This window comes from Chelmon rostratus, chromosome 2 (assembly GCF_017976325.1).
Source record: "Chelmon rostratus isolate fCheRos1 chromosome 2, fCheRos1.pri, whole genome shotgun sequence".
In the NCBI taxonomy this organism is placed as follows: Eukaryota; Metazoa; Chordata; class Actinopteri; order Chaetodontiformes; family Chaetodontidae; genus Chelmon; species Chelmon rostratus.
In genome coordinates, this window is record NC_055659.1 from 23,113,410 (window position 1) to 23,139,264 (window position 25,855).

The 25,855-nt window shown below is 41.9% G+C and overlaps 1 protein-coding gene across 3 annotated transcripts in view; it reads left to right on the top strand.

The window, feature by feature from the left end:
• Positions 1–25,855, top strand: part of slc25a26 (solute carrier family 25 member 26) — a 53,109-nt gene that overhangs the window by 13,208 nt on the left and 14,046 nt on the right. For all 3 annotated transcript variants that reach the window (XM_041955818.1, XM_041955833.1, XM_041955826.1), the window contains exon 6: positions 22,756–22,800. In XM_041955818.1, the coding sequence (XP_041811752.1) occupies positions 22,756–22,800 (45 nt within the window). The remainder of the gene's footprint in view (positions 1–22,755; positions 22,801–25,855) is intronic.

The following is a 25,855-nucleotide window of genomic DNA, read 5'->3' on the forward strand; positions in this document are numbered from 1 at the left end:
CCTCACTAAACTGATGTTATTCACGCAAATTCCATCTGGACAGCCGGGGAAAAAAAGGACAACAAGACACTGTGATTTCTCCGAGGGGCTCTGAATAAATGAATACATTTGGAGGCTGGCGCATGGCCTGTGTGCATACTAACACTGGCGGATGAAACACAACGGTGGCGGCAGGGATTTGGGGCGCGGGAACGGCAAGGGATGCTCCGCAGTGATTGGCTTTGACGTGTGTCAGGAAGGTAATTCATTTTCTCTCGGCCTCCTTCGCTATCCGCACATCTCCCTCCTTTGACCACGCGACCCTGTCAAGATAAGTTTGTTTATGTGGTATGGCGTGTGCCACCCCCCTCCCCCTCTCGCTGGCCCACTAATTGGGGTTCTCTCTGTGCTATATGTGCATTAGGGTCCTGAAGGCATCTCTGATGGGCATGATATCACGTTAGTGCAGCATGTGTGAGGATTGACTACAGTCTGGAGGCTGGTGTGTAGGCTGGAAGGTGGAGTTAAGGTGTGACTGATTCAGTGATCTGCTTCACATTGTAGCACCACCCTACATCCAGATCATCAGCTGTATCAGGGAAACTTTAAAACAGTTATGGAGGCTTTTACACAGCTCACCCCTACAATGCCCTGAGTTTTACTTAAAGCCTTTTCTGGACTATTGACTAATAGGCATTAAATTCGTTTTTCTTTTGCACCACATTAATCTTGTTGTCTGTTGTCTACCCTCAATGTAAAACAAACTGTCAAGTGCTGAGTTGGCACCTTTTGGGTTCCAGCTGAATAGAGCATGAAATCAATGAGATTTAGATTGTGATGAATAAAACTGTGCTGAGAAAAATGACTTTATTCAACTCCAAAAAAACAAAACAAAACAAAATTGTTTAGAAACATCAGCAATACTCTGTGCTGTATTTTAAGGAAGAGTCAACTTGTTTTCAGTCCCACACACAGGCTGTTTATGTTGTCTGGCTTCATTTGTATTAATTTTATGAAAATGCAATTAGCTGAAACTCTACTCATATTTCATCAAGACTCTTCTCTTATATTTCATCATCAGGTGAAGTCTGTCATTTCAAGCTGTGACAGGCTTCTCCTTTTGGATAATACCACCCATCACCACTAGATGGCATACTAAGATTAGCACTGCTGTGGATGTTTGTGCCTGACTTTCTCTCATTTCTCTCCTCGGCTGACTCCATCTGTACTCTCCCCTCCTCACACTTTCGATCTCTCTGCTTCCCCATTACACCAATCCAGCTTTCTGACATTTATGAGCAGCGGTCTCTGCAGTGAAAATGATGGCTTTTTTATGGCAAGCCCTTTATTTTTCTGATCTAAAGTGCTGTGAGGTGATTGTGGATTTGATCTAACCTGCTCCAATTTGAGTTTGAGTAATGAGCCTGAGATAGGTTATTAGATCATAATTTGGTACCATGGTGGTATGAGGGCCGTGGAGAGACAGGTGTAAGTGAAGCTGACAGTGTCTGACGCAGTCGACTGAAGAGCCTTGAGCATCTGATTGACTATACTATACGGCCACACTGCATAAATCTCCCATACTCTTTCACCACTCAGGTCTGAAAGCAGGTACGCACACAGACAAGGAAGGTAATTGAGCTATGTGAGACTGAACAGTCTACTGATAAAAATGTGTTCCTAGTCTTCCCTTTATCCTTGTTATATATATTTTTCTTTAGCCAGCCTCTGAATCGGTCTTAAAGTCTCTCCACCCCAGCAGCTGGGACCTGGCAACCTGAGGTACAGAATCTGGCAGTGGGGCTTATGAAACACCTCTCCATCCAGGCTCCTCCACACCACACCTCTGCTTCCTCTTTATCCCTCTCCTCTTCAATCCCTGGTTGATCCTTTCTCTGCTTCCTCCATCAGGGGGTTTGGCTCTAAGGAAAGACTTGCTGACTTGGGTTTTAACTGCTATCAACAGGCCAAATTACATTGCTCCAACTTTGTGATTTCTGGAGTTATGTCCTGATTTGGAACTGATTTTAAGGTTTTTAAAAAACAACGGAGTGTTTTAGTAATGTGTTGGACTACCACAAGCCTCCAGACCAGCTTCAGAGCTCCTCGTCGGATTGTCAAAGTCTGGAATTCTACAGAAGGGATGAACACCAATCTTCCCAAAAATATTCCCCCATGTGGTTTTTTGATGACGGTGGTTAGAGCGAAGTGTCTACCACACTTCTGACCATAAAGGCGACATACATTTCTTTTCATAATCGATCGGTCTGTGGATTTGTTTTCTTGATTGATCAATTGACCGTTTGGTCCGTAGAACGGAAGAAAAAAGTAAATAATTCATCCCAATTTGTTAGCATATGCAAATTGACAAGTATTCACAATTGCGTAGCTGGAACCACAGATCTTCTGGCATTTTCACCTTAAAAAAATTGTCGACTACTTTCTCAATTAATTATTTGGACTATAAAACATTAGAAAATCGTTAAAAAATGGGCACCAGAATGAACTTAAACTCAAGGGGATGTCTATAAATTACTTGTTTTTTTCTCATTAACAATTCAAAACCCAAAGATATTCAGTTTTCTGTAATGTAAAACAAGGAAAAGCAGCTAATCTTCACATCTGTAAAGCTGGATGCAATAAAGTTTTTGATATAAACCATTAATCACCTAATCGTTTCAGCACCAGCCCCCTTCCACATTCTCTCACACTCATCCTCTTTCTTCCTTGCAGGGCCCTTCTCCCCATCGGGGTCCTAGTCAGTGTGTTTGATTTCTCTTGTTGTTTGCTCAGCTTCTGTCATAGTGGACTCAGCTTTAAAAAGGTGGACCTATGTGAGAGTTTGCATGTTGTGTGCATGAGGCGTGCAGTCACGACCGTGCAATGACATTGCTGTGTTGTGCATACAGTCCATACAGGGCAGTGAGGGAGTTCTGCTTCCACTGCTGGGATGCTGAGGTTGAAACTGTATCAACCGGCACGCAGCAGAGCCGAGCATAGCTGACCCCTGCGTGGCCCTTTTTTGGAAAGGAGCCACTTTTCACCGTCTGTGACGCAGGTTCAAAAGGGAGAGGTGAGGGGAATCACTCTCATATCCTGTCTCTGTGTGCACTGATCCACTGAGGCTCATGTTTATACACCCTCATATGACTAAGACAGAGCGGAGGAGAGACAGAGCACAAAGAGAGAAGAAAGACAGGGCAGGGGAAACAAAAACGGTTTATTTTCTTCTACATATGTAAAGGTAGGATTTTTGGGACGTGTCTGAATTAGCAGAGGCTTCCTCCTGCTTTGTGTTGGACATCATCAGAGCAGCTGCTGTACGTCCCTCAGAGGAAGACAGCAAACCAACTCTTCTAAATGACTTCAACGCCTTAAAAAGCTTGACAAGAGTGGATTCAATGAAATGGAAAACACCAGTAAAAAAATAGTTATTAAGCTAAGGACAATAATTAACTGTTGGCTGAAAATGACATATAATGCCTACCAGTGAGATAGCTATGGTCACGTATATTTTTCCTTTTCTCGTTTCATTTTGGAGTTTTTGTTAGAGTCATCTTGAATGTATGTTTCAATTTGTTTGCAGTTGCACAGGCATAGGACATGAGTTTTATCAGCCTCTGCAAGCCAGTAGAATAACTGCCAATGAAACTAAGTTTGGCTTTATTGGCTTCAAAGATGGAGGTGAATCTTCAATGTGAGCTAGTGGTGCTACCTTATCTGTTTGCACTGCGATCAGTGAGTAGACTTAAGGGTCTACCTCTTGACCTCTTTAGATTTGACCCTTGACATGGCTTGACCCACAGAAGGGCGTGTGCGTATGTGTTTGTTTGAATATGGAGAAACAATAGAAGAGTTAAGTTACTGTAAACTGTAAAGTGCACATACATACAGTATTTTACACACAAATAGACAGTTAAATGAAATTACATTTTGGGAACATATGCTAATTCGCGTTCTTGCTGACAGTTAGATGAGAACATTGATAACCATTCATGTTTCTGGACGCTGAATATGAAGCTTAGCACTAAGACTAGAAACAGGGAGAAACAGCTAGCCTGGCTCTGTCCAAAGGAACAAAATCTTCCTACCAACACCTTTAAAGCTAACTAATTACTGTTCCTGCGGTTTGAATCTTTGGTCTTGGAGTTATTTTAGGCTGAGTTAAAGCAGACAAATTAATCAGTTGCTTCACATTTTGTCGAAGAAATATAGTTAAGAATTCTTATTGCTCTACTTATGGAAGTTAAAATACCTCTTTCATCTCATTGTAAATCATGCATTCTTTGCTTATTCCTGTGTGAGGCTACAAGGGAAGCTAGAGCTTATCTCAGCGTGGATGGAGAGAAAGGGAGTAATAGCCAGCACTACAAAGGAGGTTGGCTGGTTGGCAAGAGCTTGTTTAGGGATGATGAGCCTGAGCCTTACCTTCAGCGGCTAGCACAAGCAGAGCCCCATGAAGCGGCCAAACAAAACGGCATGCGTCAAATACTTTCTTTGTTTTGTTGTTATGGTTGTTCCTAAGGACACCTTCTGCAGATATTCTGCTTAACAGGTCACAGCAAGACAAGTAAGTGGGCAAACAGGTGTGCACAAGCCCTTATTACACCTGGTCTCTGAGTTAATTGATAAGCCCACTCACAGCTCGCCAAAAGAAAGGAGGAAATGGACAATGTGAGCCTTGTCCTCAACTTATTTAACAGGAATTCAAAGGCAGTCAACTATAGCTGCAGAGAGGCCTCAGCCTGATGTGTTTATTCACAATTTGAGGTTTAGAAGTATTCGTTTCTTTGATGAATCACTATCTGTCCACCTGCTTGAGTTATGGACTGTTCCTTTTGAATGCTGCCCCCGTTTGACTTGTTTGCGGGTCAGGCCGACCCTTGTAAGAAGAGTGATGGTCTTCTTAAGCTACAGCGATTGATTCCTCGTCGTCACTGGAGGATCTCTATCACTTTACCACACGTCACTCCAGAGATTAATGGTTTACTCCCACCACCATTCTGGATGACAGATGGATGGGCTTCTTCGCTGCACCTGTCATTTACATTAGTGCAGTTGTGTGAATAGAACTGTATCTTCACATTTTTTCTGTTTTTCTGTGCCTCGCCACACAACCCTGATTGGGTTGCTGCGTAAAACATAAGTAAAACAGAATGTGATCATTTGCTACTCCCTTTTGACATATACTCAATTGAAAGCAGTTGAAAGACAATATTTTTAATGTTTTTTCATCATCATCAATTCATTGATTTTTGTAAATATCTGCTTATTCTGAATCTGATGCAGCAACATGTTTCAAAGAAGTTTGGACAGGAGCAACAAAACACCTAACAGGTAAACAGGTTGATTGGTAACAGGTGATAGCATCATGATTGGGTATGAAAGGAGCATCCTGGAAAGGCTCAGTCGTTCATAAGCGAGGATGGAGCGAGGTTCACCACTTTGTGAACGCATGATACAGGTATAAAGGATGTTACTACATGGGCTCGGGACACTTGGTAAAACCATTGTTGGTAGACACAGTTTGTTTGCAAATGACTGCATTCTGTTACTGTTTTTTGGAATCTGGGTTGTACGTCCATGCTGGCCTGTGCACCTCTATCCCCCTGACACATCCAGTCCCTCTGCTTTGGACATTGGCATGGTGACTTTTGCTGTAAATCTGACTAAACCTCAGTAACCTTTCTAAGATCAACACACGGTCTTATTAATGACTTTTACAGTAGGATGTGTTTAAAGAGTTAGCTACCATTCTGTCGGACCCCCACGTGTGCCTTCCTGCTCTGTGCAGACTTGGCCGGGGCACAGTGTGGGCTTTCTGTGCTCCCCTTTTGAGGATGATGCATTGGAAGTCTGTGCCACTGAGAGCCATGGATCACACACTTATGTTAAGTATGTTTGTCCCCATTGAGCTGTTGAATCCACTCAAAAATCCATCACTGTGGCTATAATTCCTAATGCAGGGATTCTTCGTGCATTTCTGTGTTTTTGTGTGGAGACTTATTACCAATATCTACTGCCAGACATTTTTCCAGGAAAAAGACACTGTTGTTTTAGCTGTGCAACTGTAGCTGTTTTTATGCCTCTCCCCTCTGCTGTATGTCTGTCTGTGTATGTATGAGCGCTGTGGACATGACCACGGAGGCCATGTTCGTCAGTGTGTCTCGCTAGATCTCTGGGCTGCGTTTGCTTCCCACAAGTTTACGCATGTTTGTCTCAGTACGAGAGCAGAAAACCTTTGGTGCTCCACATGTGTTTCTAATAACACACAGCCCCAACGGCCTGGCAAAGGACAGGGGGTGGGAGGGTGTTTAACAGAAGGGGGACGTAGGTCTGGAACGGAGGGAAAAGGGACAGCAGTGGTTTGGATCTCATGTGGAAGGAAATACACGTCAAGAATATGCTCCTGTATGTTGGCATCTGGTGTCAGTACACAAGATTGAGTATGATGCATTATTCCCCTGACAGCAATACTCGCCATGCAGATTTTGCTTGAATTGGACACCTGTTCCACTTGAATTTACCAGGCATTAAAGTGACATAATACCCTAACTGCCTAATTGCTGTAATACCCTTCTCAGTCAACCAGCCCATTATAAAGTCACTGTAAGAAACTTTTACATGGGTAAACCCTCAATCAGATCCACTCTAAATAACTGACGTTTTATTTTCCCTTTATCCTGGAGTGACAGGAGAAAGTGAGAGTTCAGGGAGTGGAAGGAGGATAAATCAGTGCTGCGCAAAAGCCAGACATGAGGAAGCACACAGCAATTACAACACCACTTCTCTTTCATGAGAAGCAACGCTGCACATGCTTCTCCCTCTCCTTTTCTCCCCTCCTTTCCAAAACCAGACAGTCGCATCTCTCATTTCTGTGGATTTAGAGTAACGTTCAACTCCATGTAAAATATGACCCCTTGTGAATTCAGTCGGCTTTTGGAATGTAAATCATTTCAGACGCAGACAATGAGTTGCATTTTTCAATCACATTATGAGTTGCAGGGTTGTTTTGTAGTGTGCAAGGTTTTTCTGTTGCATAAGTGCCCTTTTTCCCAGACAGTCATATGAGGTTCTCCAGAAGCAGCACCTGCCCCCCTCCCCCACACACACACTCCATCCAGGCATAAACCTGCCCCTATTTCCTCAGCCACAACCATCATCTACTAGCAGGAGTGCTTACAACCCAAAAGCATCTGGAACGAACCACCTGAATGTCAAGGTTCACGCTGTGATGTGGCTGCTTAATGTCCAGTGGAAAAAAGAAATGTAAAGTGTCACCTGCACCACAAGCATTCACCTCAGTCAACCCCAGCAGAGGTGAGGAGTTCAAACCGATTCATAATTCAACACTCATCTGCATTCACAGCAGTCCGAGCTGGAGCTGTTGTTTATGTGAGCCAAGCTGTTACATGGTTTGATTCTCGTGCTCGATATATCACAATAGTAATTCAAACCATGTCAAATTGATGAAAGGTTTCACATTTTTTTGTATATGTTCGATGTCAACAAAAAGAAGGTCTTTACTGAGCAAAGGAGCATTCTTCTTGTAAAAGACAGATTTTGAAGCACCTCTACCTGATTAGCCCTAGAGCCTGGGCTCGAGGGACGCTAAGGTTCGTAGGTCTGATAGTCTCAACAATATATGAAATATGTGCAGACATTCATGGTTCAAAGAGCATAAATCGTCATGACTTTGGTGATCCCCTGACTTTTCATCCAGCGCCAACATGAGGTTGACAGTTTTGGTTTTGAGGTAAATCTGGCAAATGTTGGATGGATTTCTCAAAACCAGGTCAGATATTAAAGGTTTATTTTATCTATTAAAGGAGCCAAAGGATTAAATTGTACATTAATTACATTTTATGCACTCTATGTACTCTATTATACCTTTTTTTACTCTTATTGTTCAGTGGGTTTTGTTTTCCATCAAGTGTCCTGTTTTAGTGTTAAGTCTATTTCTTTTTCATGTGAAGCACTTGGTGCACTTTGAGCCACATTTCTTGTGTGATACGTGCTATACAAATAAAGATTACAGTATTATTATGATTATTATTGTTAGTAGTGGCATCATTATATATTGGTGCAAATGCTTTGTTAGTAATGAAAAAAAACTGTGACAAGCTGAGTAACATGTTGTTTTCATATTGACTAATGATAGTGCAGCTCAGTGTGATGTTGTGCAGCCTTTGTCAAGGTCTGTAACGGATTGATCGGGCCTGTGCATGGCTTTGTTTGACTAACTCATCTAGCTGTATTGGTTTTTTCAGAGTGGTTGCGTCACTGCCAGTATACGCTTCTCTCACTATGGAGATTCTGTCATTTCCAGCTGTGCTGCTGCTGTTCTTATCTGATTCCCAGCTGATAAGATATGTTTCTGTTAGTGAGAAACGGGGAGAGAAACATTTCAGTTGGCAGTCAGGCAGTGATTGGTTAGCTGGAACGACTCGGGTCTGTGTTTTATTGGTGTGGGCACTGCTCCCAGAGAAGTGCGTGCGTGCATGTGTGCATGCGCGTGCGTGTGTGTTGTGCATGTGTTTTTACACAGGCGTGTGTGTGTGCCATGCTGGAGATATCAAAGCAAGCGGTCTTGTTCTGGACCTTCCTGCCCACTTTACTCTACTTTGACTAAAATAATAGAATTCCTTTGTTGTTATTGCAGAGTATGAAATTGAGCAGCAATCCTAACAGCGCATTACACATATCAATCAGCTATTAATAATATTAGAACACTAGACTAATTGAAGGTGCTAAGGATATAATTAAAAAATCTGTGACTTAGAACAATGAACAATGAAATATTAAACGGTAAAATCAGACAAAGTTTATTCATCCCACACTAGGAGAGGTCTCAGCAATATATCAGCACCTCGAGAGTCAAAAGCAAAGAAAGAAAGTGGTTGAGTAAAGGTGAAAACAAAACAAAAATAAACTAAAATAAGGATAAAATAAGAATAAAAGCTAGATAAACCTTTCATTTATACAGACATGACCATGATGGATGATTGCGCCCATAATTGTAATACACACATGGTGTGTAGCATTTGCTCTTTCCTTTAAAGGGAAGCTCTCATGTCTTTACTCAGGCTATTTAACAGTCTTGAATGTTACCTGTATTTATAGACGCATTTTTCAAATATATTGCCAGAAGACTACATGCAATGCGTTCTGCTTTCAGACAACTTTTGGCGGTTTAACTGTTGATAAAATACCCCGTATTCATTGCAAATGCTGTTCTGACATGAGGGCACCCAGTGACAGTCAAACACATGCAGATGTTTCACCTTACAAATGTACAACCACAATTCTGCATGATGCACGGTTCAAGTACAAAACAAATTTTTTGTGCTACTGGGTAGGACCAGACTACCAATATGTTAGCAATATATAAGCTCAAAAAGTGACATTCTTTGACATTGTTGGCTGTGTACACACATTTGGTTACACACTCACTTAATAGCAAAGTCCTGTTGTTTGTGTAGATGACGGTTACTCTTTTCTTCGAAAAAGCCTGTGTATTTTTATGGTAGCACATAAATTCAGAATTTCTTTGTGCTACCGTCCACAGAAGAATCTGACAGAAACATTACTTTCTGCTTCATATTGATTCCCCAGTGTCTCTAGCTTGCACAAATAACCATGTGTCTCCTGTTGCTCCTTTCAGTTTGTCTTAGGACGTTAGAGAGATTAAAGTCTTTCATACATTCAGCAGTCTGTCTGCACTGGCTTCCACAACACAATTTGGTCATAAATCATACACACTTATCATTCCATGCTGTTGGTTAGCGTCACTGGCACCATTTGGCTGAATGTTTTCTCTAAAATCTCTCTAAATTGAGTTATTTGCAAGCACAATTGGAAGAGAAACCGCCACACCCACTGTGAGTACCAGCCAGCTGTGTAGCTAGGCTAACTCTGCACCACCAACCTCTCCCATGCTTAGGCGCACAGCACCAACTCAGTCCACTCTCCCACGTCTTCCTCCGAGCCTCAGCCATCTCCTGAGGCAGCCATACATCTCTCTTCCTGTCAGCAGCTAATTGGCTGGCCCTCAGGGCATCCTGTGCCACACCACACCACCATTCATTGGCTAATACGCACTCTGCCATGGATGTCATTTGTCAGTGGCTGTGACAGTCCAAACAGTCAACCAAATGAAAGAATATATAACAAATAAAATGTGCTCAACACAGCTTGTTATTTGAAAACTTACAGGATGCTGAAAATTTCTACCTTAACATTTTATGATACTACAGTGTTGCATTAGCAGCAGGCTGCACTTCTCATCCCGTCATTAAAGGCTGTGGAGAAAAAGAAGCCTCAGGTGCCTGGTAATGAAGAAGCTTGTGTTTTTCTCTCTGTGCCTTCGCCTGTTTTGCTGTATCAGGTGTCCATTTTGAAGCAACAAGCTGCACACAGGTGGGAGGAAGAAAAAATGTCCGGCACAACATAAATATTATTCAGTTTCTGGGAAGCATTTCTCTCATGTCGATGGAATTGCTCCCTTGAATTGTTGCCAGCACACTGTTTCTCCCCCACCACCAGCACCACCTCTCCTCTCTCTTTTTCCTCCGCTCCCTTTCGCTCCCCCTCCACCTCAGAACAAGTCTTAATTTGTCGGGAATATTACTGCCCCGCGCCTTCATTTGCTGGGCTGCGGCGGCTTATGGGAACCGTGGGCCAGCTGCGATTTGATTTGCTCACGGGAGATGTGCCGGTGCTCAAACCTCTCCCTAGTTTGGCTTGTTTTAACACACACACACACACACACACACACACACACACACACACACACACACACTGAGCTGCCCTTGGCATTCAAAACTGTCAGATGGAATTCTTCAGCAAGTGCACTCACTCTCGTTCTAGTTTTTACAGCGCCGGGGAGCTGGAAAGGTTGGGATGAGTGATTGCTAGTTGCTTACGGCAGAACACTCCTCATAGTTATATAGTATAGGCCTTAAAGGGACACGTGCTCATGCTGCAGGATGCACACAAACTGCATGGCTTCCAGCACTCCACTCACTTAATCTGTGACAAATTTAGGTTTTTGAGGAACTGCACTGAGCACAGGGGGAGTTGTGCTTTCTATGTGTTATTGGTTTAAGTTTGGATAGGCCTATGATTTGTGTGAAGTGTGCCTCAGGGGAGTGTAAAGACAGGTGTGTGTGTGCGTGCGTGCGTGCGTGCGTGCGTGCGTGCGTGCGTCCGTGCATGCTTGAACTGAGACAGTATATGGGGGCCTGTTTTCTGTTATAAAGAGAGCAGGCCTTGGCTTCCACTAACCAGCACTATACAACCACCTAGAGAGCAGTAATCCAACCTTCTCTCTCTCTCTCTGTCTCTCTCTCTCTCCTCCTCCCCTCCTTTCTCCCTCTGTCTCTCCCTCAGGCCTCTCTTATGAAGTGAGAGGCCAAACACAAGCCCGGAGTGCCGGATCAGGCTCCCTCTATCGATTGACTTTATTTATGTGTTTGTTTATTTATTTAAAAGGCCCTGAACCCCTCTGTCCCTGAGGGGTACTTAGGTGCCACAGTCTCTCTCTCTCTCTCTCTCTCTCTCTCTCTCTCTCTCTCTCTCTCTCTCTCTCTCTCTGGACTGTACACACACAGATCCCTCCACCGCTCCTATGTTTAGCCAGGGGTTTTTGCAGCGTCACTGCCGGGTGTAACGTGTGTCGTCACTGCAAAAATTAGGTGTGACATTAGCTCATTTGTGCACACACAACTTGCGCCCAGTGTTTAGAAACATAACATAGAGCTGTCTGTAATAGGGAAATAATGAATGGCCCATATGTGGTTAAAACAGGGACGATGTTGGAAAATTGAATTGGCTCGCACAGCTGCAGTTACAGTAGTTAGTTGTGTCTTGAATTATATTCTTACACTATGTAGCTTTTTTTGGGATGATAATACAGCTGCTTGATAACATGAAACGATTTCTCGACTGTACGTGGAATCGTATTTTGATGATCTAAAACGAATGAATAAATAACTAAATAACTAGATAACTACGTTTTGTGTCCAAATTATGATTCAGAAGAAGTTAGATTAACAACTAACAATTTGAAGAAAGTGAAAAAAAAAAAACATTTTCCACAATAAAAGTGTTAAAAAGTGTAAATGGAAGGCACAAACAAATCATGTAAAAGGAAATTTATGAAAGTAAAAAAGACAACAATTGTTAAGGAGCAAAAATAAAGAATGACATCGATAACAGACGACTCAAAAATGGTGTTTATAATGTCGAAAATGATGCCTAACTGAGGAAGATGGTGATTTGCTGTAAATATCAGGATATACGATACAATATCAAAAAGATTTGTAAAGAATTATTATTATTTTGTGCCCGGGCCTGAGGTGGTATTCAGAAAATGTCCAGCAGGAGTTATTTTAGGGAAGTAACAGCGGCCCCCCGCTCACCGTCAGAGCTCAGGGTACTGCAGCATACATCCTTATCACATATCTGTCATACTTCATTAGAGTGTTACTAAGCAGCAACACGCCTCGTTGTGTATTTCTCTGTGCTTTTCTGCCACATGCTCAGCTGTGCAGGCTTTTGTTTTTGTATTTTTGTTTTGTGTGCACTCTTGCGTGTTTTGCCTCAATATTTACATCCAGATTGTCCTTCAACTGACAGACAAACAGGTCCGGCTTCTTCTTGCTCAGTGACTTTCTAAGACTGAGGTTCAGCACTTGGCACAGTAATCACGGAGGTGTCCAACACCACCTGCCTCTCTGCCATGATTAATGACTTTGTCAACTTTCAACATATTAAAATCTGATGTCTGTCTGTTTGTTATCAGCGCGTCACCACAGTCAGTTCCTCGTCGTGCTTTTGTGACATGCAGCAGATGGAATGTGGGTGTGTCTGCGTGTTTGTGTGTGTGCTTGTGTGACTGTGGCAAGTGAATCCAGCTTGCAGCCCTGTTGCATTAGCAGGTAATAAATGTGGACTTAGATTCAGGACTTTGCTCCGCCTGGCCAGTCTGTATGTTTTTTTTTTTTATTTGCAAATGTGTGTGTGCGTGTGTGTGTGTGTGTGTGTGTGTGTGTGTGTGTGTGTGTGTGTGTGCATGCATGTGTGTGTCTGTCTGTCTTTTGGTCTTCACATGGCCAATAGTGATTCCTCACTTTGAATAAGGCTGCTGTTGATCGCTTCACCATCTGACTCCCATCTGCTTCCTCTTAAAAGCTCCCCTCCTCTCCTCTCCTCTCCTCCTCCCTTCTTCTCCCTCGCTCTTTCTCTACCAAAAAATATTAATATGAAATCTAATTTATTCTTTGAGTATTGGACACACAAACAAAGTTCAGGGTTACAGGGTATAATTTACCACTACAAAAAGAGTATCAGAGGTAAAAGGGAAATGCTGAAACTGCAAGATTGTGATGCAGTTAAAAAACTATTACTGTAAATGGCTCAGGATAAAATGTAAAACTGTTGTTGTAATTTCAAGGTGAACGCTTTAGTGACTCACAATTTGTTATCGTGATGACTTAAACGTATCAAAGCAGCCAGTGTAGATTTTACTTTGCATATAAATTGAATTTGAGAGAGTACACACGTTCTCATTTGAAATGGTACATTTGGTAAATTCCAAATCCTCGGGTTTAGGAGGTTTTGCCAAATGGATTTGGAATGACCATCCCGAATCAGATACTAACAGGATCCAGCAGTCTTCTCTGGCTCGTGAATCATTTGCTCTTTTGCTCATTTGCTGCACATCTGGTGGCAAGAACGGAGCAGAATGAGTTGCAAGTGTGTCAGTTGTTGGGTTTTATGATTGCACCACAATGTCTTGACTGAGTTATAGTGTGAAAAGTGGTTTGCTGAATACTGTTATTTGTGTCTGGGATTTCATCATATATCAGTGAAATCTGGGAGGGTGCCCTTATTGTCATTGTAATGACAGTAAACAGTATCATTTAGCACATCATTTTAAACCATATAATGCGAGTTCTGACATAAATGTTTTCAGCAGGGTGGGAGTCTTTACATATGGGTAGAAATCTTGATGAAACAAAACTTTTGCTCTGTTTTCACAAGACTTGCATCTCAACCAAGGAGAGAATTACCAGCACGATTTTAGTGTGAACAATCTCAGCAACTTTTGGAGGCTTGGCATGAAATTTTGTACAAACATTCATGGTCCCCAGAGGATGAATTATAAAAACTTTGGGCATCCCTTAAATTTATAATCTAGCACTAGTAGCCAGTCTTTTAACTTTTAATTTGTCCCATACTTTCGTGACCAGGTACCAAATACCTGCAAAACTATTCTCATCATCTTCATTTGTGCTTTGTTTGTACTAAGAAGCACGCTGCATGCTGATACACTGAACTAAGATGATGCACATGGAAAAGACCAAACTTGCTGAACATCAGTGTTTCCATTTTGAGAATATTAGCATGCCGTTGTTTGCATTTAGCACAAAGCACCTCTTTGCCTATGACAGAGTCACTAGCAAGGCTGTTGACTCGTAGGCCACGTTCAGACCGACTTGAGCCCTGCCTGAACAATCGTAGCCCTGTCATTTATTTGAATTAAATCAGTCTGTTGGCTCAGTGGGGGTGCCGACGAGGGCCCACCTCTTGCTGAGACACGGCTTTATCTGGCAAGGCATTGCGTTGGCCAATCAAATACATGCTAGCACACATCCATGGTTTATTTCTTTTTAACTTGATTAAACCTGAAGATAAAACCTGGACTTCCTGGATCGTATGTCATTGTCTCACTGATACCTTAAGCAACATGTCAACGCAGACTCCTGTCCTGTTTTAATTTGCTTTGTTTGTCGTCAGTTTAACTCATAGTTTGATCCATCTTACCTTACCTGAGAGTCTTCTGGTAAAATAATATCAAGTGGAAAACTGTTTATCGCTTATCGTACTGTTGTTGCTGATTTTAACAAACATCTACCAGCCTGTCAGTATTTTATTTTTTCATCCATTGTATAAAAGTCTGTAGTGCACTGTTAATGTTAAATAGATTGCACAAGCTAGCTTTATGTCCTCTCAATGGTGTCATATTATGCTAAATATCTGACATGCTGTGACAAATTATTACATTTTGTTGGAAAGCTTCTGAATTTTGGTTTCCGGTAAAGTTGGTTTTGGAGAGCCTACTGCTTCCACAGTAGCAGCAGGTAGAAGTAGGAGAAGTGCAAACATTAAGGGATGAAGTACATTTTGGAGAAGAATCTGTTGGAAGAGATGAATAACGTCTCATCTGTTGGTTCGGCCTTCTATACATTTGTCCGCTTGTCTCTCCATCGTAATATCTGTCGTTCTTACTTTTACTCTCTCCTTCTAAATGCTCATCAGTATGCAGAGGCTGCAGTATGACCTATTAAAAGTCATTTGTCAAATTGCAGCCAACTGGCTTGCTTGCAATCAGGCTCAATGTGAATATATTTTGACATGTGTTTTTCCTGCCCTCCACTGAGTGCCTAAGGACCTGTGACAGCCCAAAGCCTCTCTGAATACTAATAAAGTTAGCACTAATACAGTTGGCAAGGACACACACACACACACAGGAGCATTGTCAGCAGAGTGACAGAGCAGACGCAATCTCCATATTCCTATAATATAGTACCTGACAGTCACAGCAAGTGGCACTGTCACCTTTGATCATTGACAAAATGTGTCAGCCAGCAAACATAAAATGCCAGACACACATACGCACACCAGCAGGAATATGATTAAGCATGCAGACATATTCATACAAAAACGCAAGACCCACACATGCAGGATAGCGGGTGTGTGTGAGGGTTGGTCATGTGTTTCCCAGCAGTGGAATCCTGTCCCTGGAGGCCAGCTGGATGACACAGATGTTTGTGGGCTTTGGGAGCAGATGTTGCAGAGCTCCTGGAGCACAGTTTTTACTTTGTGGCCAAGTTGCAGAGCCATACTTTGGCATGATTTCAACCACAACAAAAAAAAAAAGTGGTATATAATAGTGGATATAGCTTTAACCTAAGACATCACCAGTTGTGATCCTTACTGTATGGTGTGGGTGTGTTAATAATTCGATTGAGGTTTGATGCAGACAGTGAAGACAATATAGTTTAGACAGCATGTATAAGAGGGTCAGAAATATGAGGGTAGACACTAAAAACAGAGGCCTAGGGAGGCTTGCTGAATCATTTCAGCAAAGCTTCAGTCCAGAGTGAAACAGGTTAAAGGGTAAAATTAACTGACCTTAACCAGCCTAATTGGACATACAATGTATACTCAAAACAAAAACAGAAGGGCCGCAGCTAATGATTATTTGATAAATCAGGCCAAGCCCAGGGTGACATCATCAAATTGCTTATTTGTAGACAGTCTTGAACCTAAAGAACTGCACTTCACTATCACATAAGAAAACAAGACTGAAAATCTTCACTATTTAGAAGATGGAACCAGAGAATATTCTGCATTTTTGTGTGAAAAATTACTTCAGCTGGTCAAGATTTCACTCTATACCAGAAATATTGAACAGCAGGGGGCGCTAGAGGAAAAGTCAGGGAGGATTCTTCCTCTGGGAACCATGATTGTACTATATATACAAAATTTCATGGCAGTGCATCCAATAGTTGTTGGGATATTTCAGTCTGGACCCAAATGGTGAACTGACTGAACTTGGCCTCCAGCATTATGTTGTTGGCACGGCTGAACAAGTCCATTATGTTTACATTTATGTAATTGTAAACCTCCCTATTCCATAGCTGTAGATATGATTGCTTATGCTTCTGTTACTGTGTGTGCGCGTGTGTGTTTGTGTCAGGATTTTTATGTCAAGTGGCAGGTCATGTTCGCAGACCTCAACAATGTGTTAAGTGGACTGGGTGTGTTCGTCTCCCTGCTTATGGTTATGATTCGGTTGCTGCTCATGTGGCCGTGCAAGTGCGCTGATCGGCTCAAGCTGGAGTTGAGTGAGCTAGTAAAGTTTTGGCAGGCAGAGGAAAACCTCAGTCGTTTTCAATGGACATAAACATCAGCGCTGCTCTGCCTTCAGGGTAGTGTTTTCTTCTGCTAACTGATCATTTAAATAACAGCTACACATTTAGTCTGTGTGAAATGACACACTGAAACAAGATGAAAGCGCGCTCCCTCTTATTTGCTGTGCAAGTTTGATGGTGTAATTGTAGGATCCTGATTGTTATGTCCTGATGATGCTGACAGACATCTCTTTTCCACCGTTTTTAATGCCATTTATGAAATCCTGTCTGTTTTTTCGAGTTAATATAACGACCCTGGATTGAGTTGCTGTCATCCACACACTCAGACACACACACACACACACACACTCAGGCACACACACATACACACAGAGCAAGTTTGGCTTGGCTTAACTGTGCTGAATAGGCCATGGTAGCTGATGCATTATACAAGGCAGGGGAATGAGACAGAGTCAGAAGTTAGCACCATGGAGCAGTGCGGATTTTATGCTGCCTGGCTGCCTTCTTGCTAGCCTAGCGTAGCGCGACCCTGGCTGTCTGCATGGCTTTGTGCTAGTCTACCATGACGTCGCTCAGTTCAAAATGTGCCCTCAACACTCGTTGTAGACCTCTTTGTAACTCTAGAATATCAAAACCATGTGGTTCGTCCATTGGGCCGATGGTTACAGAATATGTCCCCTTTTGACTTCGAGTTCAGCACCTGCAACCAGTTACAACCAGGTGGTCCCTCACAGTGTCCTTAAGCAATATGCTGAGCCCCTAACTGGCTCAGTCACAAGCTGCACAGGATAACAGTGTAACTGCATGATCCATGTTTTCTTTTTCTTTTTTAAAGGTAGCTGTTTGCTGACTCTCATCCTGATTTCATTGGATACATTTTCAGAGCTAAAAGGTCACAGTGTATATTTTCATCATAGCTAATCCTGAAATTTAACTTAAAGAACTAACTTACTGTTCATTTGTTAGTTTGCTCGTCTAATGCCACACTAGTAGACGGGTAAAATACGGGAAAATTAGTAGATACGTACAATAAGTGTAAAATGAATTATTTTTATCAACAAGAGATGTTCAAATAGGGAAGAGTTGTAAACTTGGGGTAGCGGGTTAGCCATTGCTTTTTAATTGATTTCATTTAGTTATATTGCTGCCCCTTGGTTGAGCAAGACTTTTTTTTTATTACAGTTTTTTCTTTTTTTTCTTTTTTTCAGAAGCACAGTTTGGGGTGGGGGTTTACCCCACCTTAAGGCAGTCTGCACAATGATCCAATTGAATAATTACTGTCACACATAATTCCTTAAGAACTGCACTTTCACTTCTCTGATGTTGTGGACAGATTAACTGTTTTGCCTGAGGGAATAGACAAAAATGTAACATTTCAGTTCTCACAGTGTCTGATTCTGGGTCTGTGCAATAGATCATTATAGTGATGTATTTGAAAAGTACAGTATGGTGTGTGGGGGGTTGTATTTTTCCTCATATAAATACATGAACGTTTAAACACATTTTATGGAATTTTCCTGTCAATGGTAGATGGAATTTCAAAATAAAAGCAGCTCTGAAAAACTACAGGAACAGGACAGGTATGAGCACCGTTCTGTCTCTCAGGTGCAATGCTGATGCATAAGTCTGTCTCCAAGGTTACCCCACCTCAAAAACAATAGCAAAAGCGAAGAAAACCTGCTCCCCTGGGAGCTGGGAGTTTTGAGAAATCTTGTTTGTGTTTTTAGTGCAAGTCAGAGCATTGACACAAGGATTGCAGTTCATTCCACAGTGGGTTCCACATTGCAGGCATTACTCAGCTTGATAGAATATGAAAAGACACCAGGCTGCTTTTTGATTGGGACGTTCACAGTGTGATGATGCACTGGTATAAGAAATTAAAAAGGAAGGAGTGAGAGATGGATGACTTGTCTACTCCCCTTTCTTCACCACTTCTCTTTCTGTCTCTACCTGTTTTCATTTCTCATTCAGCTGAGAGATTTATTACGTCTGTCGTCTCCCTCCGTCACTACACCAACATCAAGTTAAAGTATTGCTTTGGTAGGTCGGTGCTTGTTGATGTGAGATGAGAAGAATCATTCTAGAACTGGAAGGAATAAGACTACAGTGATTAGCTCACATGTCCTCCTCCCTGTATATTTGATGCGATATTTGAACTCAAATAAACAAACACAGAGTTGGATTCTGCCACATCTACTCAGGTTCATACATGTTTCAGATGTGTGTGTGTGTGTGTGTGTGTGTGTGTGTGTGTGTGTGTGTGTGTGTGTGTGTCTCCTCAGCCTTCCCTTAACTATAAATGGCTTATCAATTTTAATCAGACCGCATGTGGTTTTCAGACGTTCCATCTCTGCCAGGCAACACACACCCACACACCGCAAGCACAGTGTGCCAGGGGTGTCAAACCAAGTCATAAATCATTGGTGGATCAGTCTTTCCATCTGCAGAACCCAATTGTCCTGCTCTTTCTCTCGCCGCGTTGTTCAACAAGTCCTTCAGTGACTTTTCTGCACATTGAATTATTATTTTAAAATTATTTTTAAACTTGGATTTTTCTTTTACCAATATCTGTCAGCGACATTTCAGGCTGATTTAAAATGATAATAATTTAGCTTCGATAAATGTGAAACATTATTGAAACAGTTTCAGTTTAATACTGATGCCGTGGTATGATCTACATCAGCAAGACGATTGGTGGCAGATCATACAGAGTTATTCGTAGTGCCTCTCACTGGGTCTGATTACCTGTCAGATGAAACTATTTACAGCATGCAGACCAGAAGAGCCTATGTTTATGTTTTCCCATGCAGTTTCACAATGAGTAGTACGTTAGGCAGTTAAAAGGAAACAGGAGGAGATTTTTCTTTTGAGAATTTTGAGGTTGTATTTTGTGGCTATGGCTGATACTGGAGCAGGATCAGTTAAGAGAAAAAAAGAATTGACCGGAAAACAGAGAAAAGATAAAAGGAACAGTGATAGAGCACGGGGAAAAACACAAGTCAATCTTAGTCGGTCATTGAACAGATGGAGAGTATTACAGGATCTTACACAGCTGTGTAATATGGACATTTTCAATAAGCTTTCTCAGCAAAATTACTATTACCAAGCAGCCTGATCGGATAGTTGTATGTACAAAGTTTACTTTTCTTTCACCAGCGTCATATTTCAGTCATTAATCTTGCAACAAATACAAATACACAAGTTACTTAATTTCTATGCATCCTGCAAACAGCTGTGTATAAAGGAGAAAAATGGTAAAAAGTGGTATTAAAAATAAGTTGTATCTTTCATTTAACAATGTTAATGATTGGGTTTTTAACAAAAACAAAACAGAATCTAATATCGCAAACATTCAAATCATGTAATTCTGGAATAGAATATAGTCTGTATTTCATCTGAAACTTTCATGTACCCTGTACACTCAAGTTAGATGAAATCTGTGCTGTGCTCTATCTGTTCTGTGTTTTTGATTAAATTACACAAGTTTGCACAAGTATTGCAGTGAGTCAGGACATAGGTTTACTTACTTGCATCTAATTTACTGTCATTTATAGCAGTTCAATATGTTCTGCCTTCATTTAGCAATAGTAGCTATTGCACCGACACCCTCCCTACATTCATGCTGTCTCTCTCTCTTCCTGGCCTGGAAATAAGCAGAACTCCTTTGGGTGATAATGAAAGGCAGACACACTTTTATTCTTTTTGAAAGCCCTCTTATCTCTCCACGGTTGGAAAACAGAGGTGTACTCTCTCTTCATCATGTAACACTCAGGATACCAGACCCAGAGTTGCCACTGGAACATTTCTGTTGTACTGTGTAGACCTCTGTCAGGCAACAGTCAAATGTTTGCTTGGGCTGTATGAAGTAATTGTAGATTTTTGGTGCAGGGCTCTAACATGTATTTCAAACATTAGCATGCGGCAGTAACTACACTTTCATTGCATTATTTCCAAAGGTGCAAGACATGGTATTCACTAGCTATATTATTGTTATTGTGTTATTATATTATGTTATGTGTTGTGACAGGCTGCAGTAGAGAAGCACCTGTTCAGGACTGCAACATCCACTGCCTGGAAACCAAGTTACAGCTGATTAACACTAGTAGCTCTTTCCTGGTTTCTTCAGCCTTCGACAAACTTGCTCTAAGTAACATTACATTTGTCATACTCAACAATTAATCCTGATCTCTTGAGAAAGTGAAGTGCACTGTTTGAAAATAAGAGCACTAAAGTTTTTGACCTCAGTGAAGCTTGTCCAAGTTCTGCTTTCAGCATCCAAGCCATTCAAGGGTTAGAGTAGAACAAGTAACATTTATTGACATTTTCATTTATGATGCAGTGCTACAATACTAAGTAGCCCTAACTGCCTTGAAACGCACAACATACTCAGATGGTGAGGATGCTGACTTTTAGCTTGAAACATTTAGCCTTAGCTTTAGTCTCCCAGCATTACATCATGTATGCAGCCATCAAGTGCAAATCTAAGACCCTTTTCACAAGATTTGGATTTTAAAACTAAGCTGGAATAAGAATTTTTAGCCATCAGCCAGAAATGAGAAGCGAGTGCAAACCTGCCGTTGTCACATGTTGATGCTTCTATCTGCTTTTGTACTGTACTGATATCTGTACAATATTAGATGGGTATCTGATTTTAATTGAATCTCTATAAAGCGCGCTTTCATTTTTGTTTGAAGCTTTTCTTTATTCAGGCCTGCCTGGTAGAAGTTAAAGTATGAAAAGTCTTTAAAAAAGTACGTCAGACCATTTTAAGAGTTGCTAAAAGTATTAAGAGATGATGACAGTTAACTTTTATGACTATCTCCTCCTAATGTTCATCAGGCTTAGTAATACAATAACATGTTTATTGTCTCTCATAATCACTTTTAATACAACTGTGCATCAGGTCTTTAATGTTGACAGCTCTACGTCTTTACGTTTGTTTGTAAAATGGCTTTTAATACAACTCCAGGTCATTATGAAGATCTTAAAAAGTTTTATATTCAGCCCTCAGAAAGCAGATGCAGCAGATCCCCTTTATGTGAATCTACTTCAGATTGAGTGTTTATATGAGGTCAGTACATTTGGACGAAGTGCTTAATAAGGTCATTAAGTGGCATAAACACAGTTCATGTATCGTCTTTGTGCTGTGGCTGACTCAGAGTCAGATCGGTCCAGCTTTCACTGATGTGCTAACGTAGTCTGATGGAACATGTTGGAGGAGGCGGCACAGATGGATGAATGATCCTCTTGTTTCTGTGATCAAAGACTGATGACACAACCCAGTGTCACTTTATTTATTTCTGCCTTTGGTTTTGTTTTTGTTCCCTCTCTTCCTTCCTGTCCTGCTCTGCCGTTCCTGCAGCGCAAGATGACAGGACACACGTGTGTGTGCATGTGTGTGTGTGGTCTGACTGTGTGTCGTTTGCCCCTTGCCTTGGCACTACCATTGATTTCCTCCTGCTGTAGCTTCCTGCGTGAGCCGATTTAGTGTTTCCAGTGGCAAGACTCACACTCCAACCATCTCTTTAGGACCCTCCCTCCTCCAAGTTTGCTCCATCTATTCATATATCCATCTATCTATCTCTCCATCCACCCACCCATCCATCCATCCATCCATCCAGGACTGCCAGACCACAGCCTGTCTCATTCATTAATCATCAGCAGTGAGAAGGAACAAGGGAGCAGTCATACGAGCGAGAGGAAACAGAGAAAGGTGGCAGGAATGACAAGTGCAGGAGATTGGAGGTTAAAGATGAAACGTGAACCTCCAGAAAATCAAAAACTAACGCTGAGATAATCCTGATGATTAAAACTCTGTCTGCTTGTTTTTCAGATCCCGTTTTCGCTGGTGCAGTTTCCACTTTGGGAATATTTAAAGGTATGTATCAGATCTTTCCATAAATGTTTGCCTAACTGACTCGACTCCCTCTCTGTCCATCTATTTTATCCCCCGTCATCACCTCCACTCCCCACCATTCGTCAGCACCATTATTTACAGTAATTATTCTCGGTGATACATCCGTAGGAAGGTTATAATAGTGTGCTTACGCTCTGACACATTTACAGCGGGCTCACCCTCTGCATCCCCCTGTATCATTGTGGCAGGCGAAAATGGGACTTTGCGCCCCGGTTTAATGGGTTGTCACGACTGCCATCAAACCAGCCTTCAATTTATTGCAAGCATATCCAGCCGTGTATATCTGTCCCTTTCTAGCTTTTTCATCGCTCTTTATTGATATCTTTTTTCTCCCTCTCCTCTCTCTCTCTCTCCATTGTGTGGCTCTGAACACATAAAAAGCTGTTTCTCTTTGAAAAGACGGCATTTTGTTGGAGTGACATCATGTCTCAAGGGCGCGAGAGGCGGACAGTCAAACATTCCATCAATGTTAGGAGCTAACGGCCGAGCTAAAATGAACAATACACTGTACAGCTGTGTGTGTGCGCGTGCGTGTGTGTGTGCGTGCGTGCGTGCATACTATGTGTATGTCTGTGCATTTGTGAGTTAGATTTTGTCGTCCACAAGTGTCTCTTTGTCCCTCAGTCAAAGGCCCTCTCTCTCCAGGCCATCTGGACACGTCCGTTGGCGGAGAGCAGAGCTGCTGGAATCTGGACATCTCCTCTTTCTACTTATCCTCCACTCCATCCACTGGCTCCCTGCTCCCAGTCCTCCCAGATGTACCCTCAGTATTAACATGGTGCTCTGAATAGCTAATGAGGCGTTTCCTCTCTTACAATGGCAGAGACTTGCTGACTAGTCATGGAAGGGGATGAAAAAGCCACTACTTGCAACAGGTTTTTACTGCCATTCCTTTAGAGTGACCACCAAGATGTTCAGAGGCTTTTATAAACAAGTATAACATAATTTAGTTTGAAAAATGCCAGAGTGAAGGAATTTGAGAGAGTGCATGTGTGTGGCATGATCTCCCATCTGCTTTGTGGGATTGTAATGTGCTGTGTTATGGCCTTTTTACTTCACACTGAGCCAGCACAGCTGTCAGTGAGAGAATCAGAAAGAGGGAAAGGGAGAAAACCAACCAACCAACTGCTATTGGCCTGTTGGAAAAGGAGAAAGCAGACAAATCCTTCCGTAGAGTGCATTAAGTTCAACGCCTCCTTGAATTTCTGGGATATCACAGAGAGGCATATTCAGGGCAGGAAGAGACAGGGAATTTTATAAATTCATCAAAAAGTTACAGGAGCTAATAGAATTTTACACATTGGTCACTGTTTTAGTGTTTTTTTCACACCAGACTTCAGTATCCATGTGAATAATTCTCACTGTTCTTTCACACATTAATTTCACAATATTGTGGTTTTCACTCAGTTGTTTTTCCCAACAGCAACTGTAGAATAAGCTTCAGTTCAGCCATCTGTTCTGACCTCAAAAACAACATTAGCAAAACAGGAGGGTGTAACACTTTTAGGTTATGATTGAACACCAAGAAAGAGCCACAAAACATTCAGGGAATCTTGCGTCAAAAGGCATGACGGGAATTCATATTTAACCAATGAGACGCGCTTACAGATGCTGTCTCCCCGCACATGTGTGCACGCAAAAATACAAACACATACGTAATGTCCGGACACATTCGCATGCACGCAGACCTGCCAACTCTTTCCTGTGGGAAGTCCTCCAGGTGCAAACTCTGACCCTGACACGAGGGTTCAGAGGTCAGAAAGTTTGTTTTCCCAGGTTTACCCCTTATTATTTATTCATGAAACAAAGAGGAAGAGGTGGAGAGACTCAGAGAGACAGAGAGGAATCTCTCAGCGTGAGGCCTTTGATGTGGAAAACAAAATCTCCTTTTTAATCTGCCCTCTAATGGAATACACATGACACATCCTGAGCTCGTACACACCATCAGCCAGTTCTTCTCCTTTGTCTTTTTCTGTGTGTTTACTTGTTTGTGTTTGCATGTGTTGTGCACGCACACATGGTTTTCGTGATGTCCACATGTGTGTGAGACAGGAGGAAAATGAGATAACATGCAACAGATTAGGCTCGCAGGGGGGGAAGGACAAAGAAAATATTAGTAATCGCTCCATGCTGTTGCTCAATTGCTCTCCCCGAGAAGTAATCATACCTTGCAGCGCCTGAGGCAGCCCAGCTGTCCACATGCATTTTATACAGACGCTGCGTAGTCAGTCTCCTCATCGTTTTGCTGAAAGTAGTAGGAGGAGAAAAAGAGGAGAGTTCATTGTCAAAACAAAAACATCAGGTGGTGTCACTCAGTAGCCGCTAGTGCGCAAGCAGTCCTGTGATGTGAGGGCTTTCAGGCACAGACAGTAAAATGCTTTAAACTGTCATCATCTCTTAAAACTGTATATTAACAAACGTCTGTGCAATTAGCTTTGTTTTTAAGCAGATATCTTGATTGTAGCTTGAACTGTAGAACCTGTTAAGCTGTGTAATCCTTTTTTAACCACAAGTTTTGGCTATTGGTTAGGACATCTACTTTGTGCATGACACAAGTATTTTTTGTTTAGATTAGTTCACTTATAATTCACTGTATCACAATACCAGTCGGTCAGACGTTTACAGACACTAAGTTGACTGTTCTTTAAACAGCTTAGAAATTTTCTGAAAAGTATGTCATGGCTTTAGAAGCTTCTGATCGTTTCAGTCAATTGGAGGTTTATCTGTGGATGTATGTTAAGGCCTCACCTCAAACTCAGTGCCTCTCTGCACCTCTCTCACATCGTGGGAAAATCTAAAGAAATCAGACCTCAGGGGAAAAAAATGGTGACCTCCACTAGTCTGGTTCATCAGTGGGAACCTTAAGGTAGCTCATTCTGTGTTTTTACTACTTGTACTACTGTACAAACAATAGTACACAAGTATAAACACTATGACATCACACAGCTGTCATACTGTCTCTGGGAGGAGGAGCGGTTTGTCTCCTATACCATCACAACGGTGAAGCAAGAGGGTG